General features: G+C 43.1%; 1 protein-coding gene across 1 annotated transcript; it reads left to right on the top strand.

The window, feature by feature from the left end:
* The first annotated feature begins 1,658 nt into the window (after positions 1-1,658).
* Positions 1,659-2,624, top strand: LOC130367212 (olfactory receptor 10A7-like). Its single transcript, XM_056569614.1, has one exon. The coding sequence runs from the start codon at positions 1,659-1,661 to the stop codon at positions 2,622-2,624; it is 966 nt and encodes a 321-aa protein (XP_056425589.1).
* Positions 2,625-5,164: the final 2,540 nt, after the last annotated feature.

Consider the following 5,164-nt stretch of genomic DNA (forward strand, 5'->3'; position numbering starts at 1 on the left):
CTCCATTCAGAACAGTGTCATCGCTTCTGCTATTAAAAGGGTACTTCACTGGCCAGCGTTTGGAAGTAAATGTTCCGAACGCTGTTTTTGCATTGTGGGGGGTCGGCCACGCCTCTCGTGATATCACGGCCATGCCCCCTCAATGCAAGTCTATGGGAGGGGGCGTGACAGATGTCACACCCCCTCCCATAGATTTGAATTGAGGGGGCGTGACCGTGATGTCACGAGGGGCGTGGTCATCCGCATCAGGACAAAAACAGCGTACGGCACATTTACTTCCAAACGCTGGCCAGTGGAGTACCCCTTTAACAAAGCTATTGATGTGATTATGGATCTGAAGTGAAGTAAATCCTTACAAATTGTAGATCATACAGGTTGGGGCTAATGCCATGATAGATGGGCAATGTCAGAATAGGTCTGATGTGGAAAAGTGAACACTCAAGTATGGCTGGAAAGATCTTAGTCTTAGAGGTGAAGTTCATACCTATCATATTACTGGAGTTCAGGAACGATCTACACCACAGAGAATGGATTCACCAAATAGTTTGAACTGGGGAAAAAATATAGAAAATGATAATGTTTTTCAATCAAAATGCAGCAGAAATTAAATGAAAATGAGGCAGAAAAGGAGCGGGTGCAGAGGATGGCGACCAAGATAATATTGGTATGGGAGGATTACAGGACCAGGACAGGTTATCACTTGCGTTTTTTTAGTTTAGAGAAAAGACGTCTTAGGGGGATCTGGTCACAATGTACAATTATGTTAATGGACAGAGATATTTCTAGTGATCTTTTTTTACCTTGGCCGGTAACCATGATAAGGGGCATCCTCTATGTCTAGAGGAAAGAAGGTTTCACCATCATCACAGACAGAGATTCTTTACTGTAAGAGCACAGAGACTATGGAACTCTATCCACATGAAGTTGTGATTACTATATAAGTTGGTTGACATGTCCATTTGGGGTAGTGCAAGTAGTGGACCAGGTCCAGAAACAGTGTAAATAAAGTCCCAGCACTCACCAAGTATACTCAGGAACAAGTATCTTTATTGCCTATACTTCAAACCAAACAGGGCGTGTTTCGGCAGTAGCCTTCCTCTGCTGTCTAAGATGAGTTGAGGAAGCGCCCAATGATGTTGTCACATAAGTCACCTGACGTTCACATGAAGCAGACATCAGCTCCGTGGAGCTGGCTGAGTGCTAGCACTCAGCCAGCTCCACGGAGCTGATGTCTGCTTCTCTCCCTTCCCTCCAACCTGATTTGACTGTATAGCACTTCGTATTTACGAATAAACCTGGATTTGAAAACCTCCATGCTGTGTCTTGTGGTGAGTGCAACGTTACTTTTTCTATTACCTCTATACCACATATAGCTTTTCACTTTGCTAGCACCTCCACTCCTGCCGACACACCTGGTCCCCCGCAATGTGGGCTTCGGACATTGTTCTAATTATTTCAAAGGCTTTCTGGTGCCGGTTGGCTTGTTTCTATACAGACAAAAAACTATGTTACTATGTTACTGTGACGCAGTGTACTTTGCTACCTATTACATAATGTGACTGAATATGTCTTTTTAATGTATACCTCTCAAGAATAACATATCTGAATGTAGGGCCTTATCCTAAATAGATGTGTTTGCTGTGTTATTATTCAAGACAATGAATATTCACTCTACAAACGTAAGCCTTGTGACCGAAATAATTCTCTTGGGATTTCAGAATATACAAAATTTAAGGATTTTCTTCTTTCTTCTGCTTCTGGCCATCTTCTGTGTGACTTTATGTGGGAACCTCCTGATCATCGTTGTGGTGTCCTACAGCCGATCCCTCCACTCCCCCATGTACTTCTTCCTCACACAGTTGGCATTTTCAGACATTCTTCTCTCCACATCCATTGTACCCAACCTGCTCAGCCTGATATTGTACGAAGGAAGGTCTGTGTCTTTTGTCGGCTGTTTGACTCAATTTTATTTCTTTACGGCTTCAGGTGAACTTGAATGTCTTCTCCTGGCCGTGATGTCCTATGACAGGTACCAGGCCATCTGTAACCCCCTACATTATGCTACAGTCATGGACCTTGCGTTTTGTCTAAAGGCAATTGTAGCATTCTGGATGATCATCTTGGCAATAGCGTTGATGTTTTCTATAACAATGAGTTATTTGTGGTTCTGTGGACCCAACGTCATTGACCATTTCTTCTGTGATTTTGATCCTATACTTGAACTTTCCTGCTCAGATACTTTCATAATAAAAACTGAAGGCTTGTTTTTGGTTCTGCCTCTAATAATTTTCCCCTTTACTCTTATTATGATCTCATATATCAGCATTATCGTCACCATACTGAAGATGTCCTCTGTTACAATGAGGTACAAAACTTTCTCCACAAGCGGCTCTCACCTGGCTGTGGTGTCCATGTATTATGGGTCACTTTTTAGCATGTATTCATTTAAAAACTGGGAAAGTGAAAAGAAAATTCTCTCCTTGCTCTACACTGTTGTAACGCCTCTACTTAACCCTATGATATACAGTTTAAGTAATAACGAAATGAAAAAGGTTATTAAAATCCTTTTTAGGAAGATTTCTACATTTTTTTGTCAACAGGAAAATACCATCTGGTCCATCTAGTTCTTTTTTTCCCCTTTGAATTTTTATCTTAGGCTATATCTTTGTTTAGATAAATGTTGACAGATTTATATTACATTCACTTACTGTGGACTTAACAACCACATCTGCTGGAAGTTCCAAGCAGTTACCCACTCTTTTAGTAAAATAATACTTTCTCTTGTTGCTTCTGATATTTTCCCCACTGGTAATTTAATAAAATTGCGATAGTTTAAAAATAGGAATTTTGTTTGAGATATATATATATATATATATATATATATATATATATATATATATATATATAGCGTAGATATCGAAGTTAGAGGGGTCACAGTTGAACTGTAGTCACAAAGACTCATTTATGCAGTGCTGGATGGCCAGCAAGTAGAAATGTGAAGGAGAAGTGCTGGAGGGTGTGGGGTGTTCTGGGGATTCCAGATGGAGCGCACTTACATAACATGGCTTCGCTAGGCATCTGACAGCCTGTCCCCTGCCTTTTGACTACAGTCTCAGTACATGTAGACAGAGAGGGGGAGGAAAAGTTCCCTTTACCTCCTCCTCTCCTAGTGCGTGATGCATTTGGATCCACCATGGCCACCGCCCACTATGATTGTTTAACCCCTTAAGGACGCAGCCCTTTTTCGCAATTCTGACCACAGTCGCTTTTATGCATTAATAACTCTAAAACGCTTTTTCCGAATATTCTGATTCTGAGATCGTTTTTTCGTGACATATTCTACTTTATTTTGGTGGTAAATTTTCGGCGTTACTTGCATTCTTTTTTGGTGAAAAATCCCAACATTATATGAACATTTAGAAAATGTTGCATTTTTCTAACTTTGAAGCTCTCTGCTTGTAAGGAAAATGGATATTCCCAATAAATTTTATTTTTATTTACAAATACAATATATCCACTTTATGTTGGCATCATAAAATGGACACATTTTTACTTTTTGAAAAAATAAGAGGGCTTCAAAGTAGAGCAGCAATTAAAAAAAAATCATGCAAATTGCTAAATCTGAAGGGACAGATGTTACAGAACTACAACTCCCAGCATGCCATGGCAGTCTAGGCATGCTGCGAGTTGTAGTTTGGCAACATCTGGAGGGCTACCGTTTGGGCAAACTGTGACCCTCCAGAAGTTGCAAAACTACAACTCCCAGCATGCCCAAACACCCTTTGGCTGTCTGGGCATGCTGGGAGTTGCAGTTTGGTACCCACTAGGAAGGGCAGCAGTAAATATCACTTACTGCCCTCTTCCTAACCACCCCCCCCTCCACTGTCGTTTCCCTACCTGTGCCTGTCTCCAGCGACGATCGGGGGTCCCCACGCATCCTCTGGCCAGGTACTGGCCTCCATCTTCTCCCCCCCATTCTGCCTGACATTCAGAAGTGGGCAGAATGGGGGTTGCCATGACAACCTACTGTCCTGCTCTACCATTGGTCAGAATCAGTTCTGACCAATGCCAGGGGAGAGGAGGAGATCGCAGCATTGCGACCTCGCTCCTATCCCTCAGGATGATCGGGGCTGTCACTGACAGCTCCGATCATCCCTATTTTCCGGATGATCGGGTCACCAGAGAACTGATCAGCCCTGAATAGCAGAAAATCGCATGTCTGAATTGACATGCGATTTTCTGTGATCGCCGACATGGGGGGGGGGGGGTCTCAGGACCCCCCTCGGTGATGTGCTGGGATGCCTGCTGAATGATTTCATCAGGCATCCCGGTCCGGTCCCCAAACGGCTAGGGGCGGGGACCTGAATTCCCACGGGCATATGCATACGCCCCTCGTCCTTAAAGACTCGGGATGCAGGGCGTATGCATACGTCCGGCGTCCTGAAGAGGTTAAAATGCTGATAGGGGACATGGTGTGCTTGGATGGGAACATTCTGATGGGGGGGAGGGGGTCCTGGAGTGAATGAATGGGCTCATGATGGGGGTGGCCTAGTGTGATAGATGGGGCACATTCTGGTTGGGGGCTGTTGCAGATGCATAAGACATGCTTATTGGGGTCTTAATGTTGATGTATAGGGGACATTCTGATGGGGGGCTGGTGCGAATGGATGAGGGACATGCTGTTGGGTGAGGAAGCCTGATATGTATGATTGGGGGCATGTTGATGCGAGGGCCTAGCGTGAAGGACTGAAGAATGCTGATGGTGGGGCCTGTTGTGGATGTACGAGAACATGCTGATGGGGGTCCACGTGTAAATGGATGGGGACACAAAAATGGGGCAAAAAGGGTCCTAGTAAGTATTATGATTGCCAAACCTACAAAGTATTGACTATACATATAACAATACAAAAAAAATAACTTTTATTAAATATCTAAAAGAAGACAACACTAAGATAGCCCTCTCATTAAAAATTCCCACCTTTAAATACAAACAAACTCCAAAAACAACAGGCGGGGAGCCTCCACAGGATATACAACAAAATTAATAATAAACATGCAATCCAATCCAGCTCTATGCAATATCAATGATAGTAAATACAATACCAACATAAAATAGAGCTGACGTATTACCTGACTGGGACATGCTGGTATCCTAGAAGTGTGA

The sequence above is a fragment of the Hyla sarda genome, chromosome 4 (genome assembly GCF_029499605.1).
Source record: "Hyla sarda isolate aHylSar1 chromosome 4, aHylSar1.hap1, whole genome shotgun sequence".
Lineage (NCBI taxonomy): Eukaryota > Metazoa > Chordata > Amphibia > Anura > Hylidae > Hyla > Hyla sarda.

What these genes read in the sequence shown, in the direction of transcription:
- LOC130367212 (XM_056569614.1), top strand. Translation starts at nt 1,659, where the DNA reads ATGAATATTCACTCTACAAACGTAAGCCTTGTGACCGAAATAATTCTC.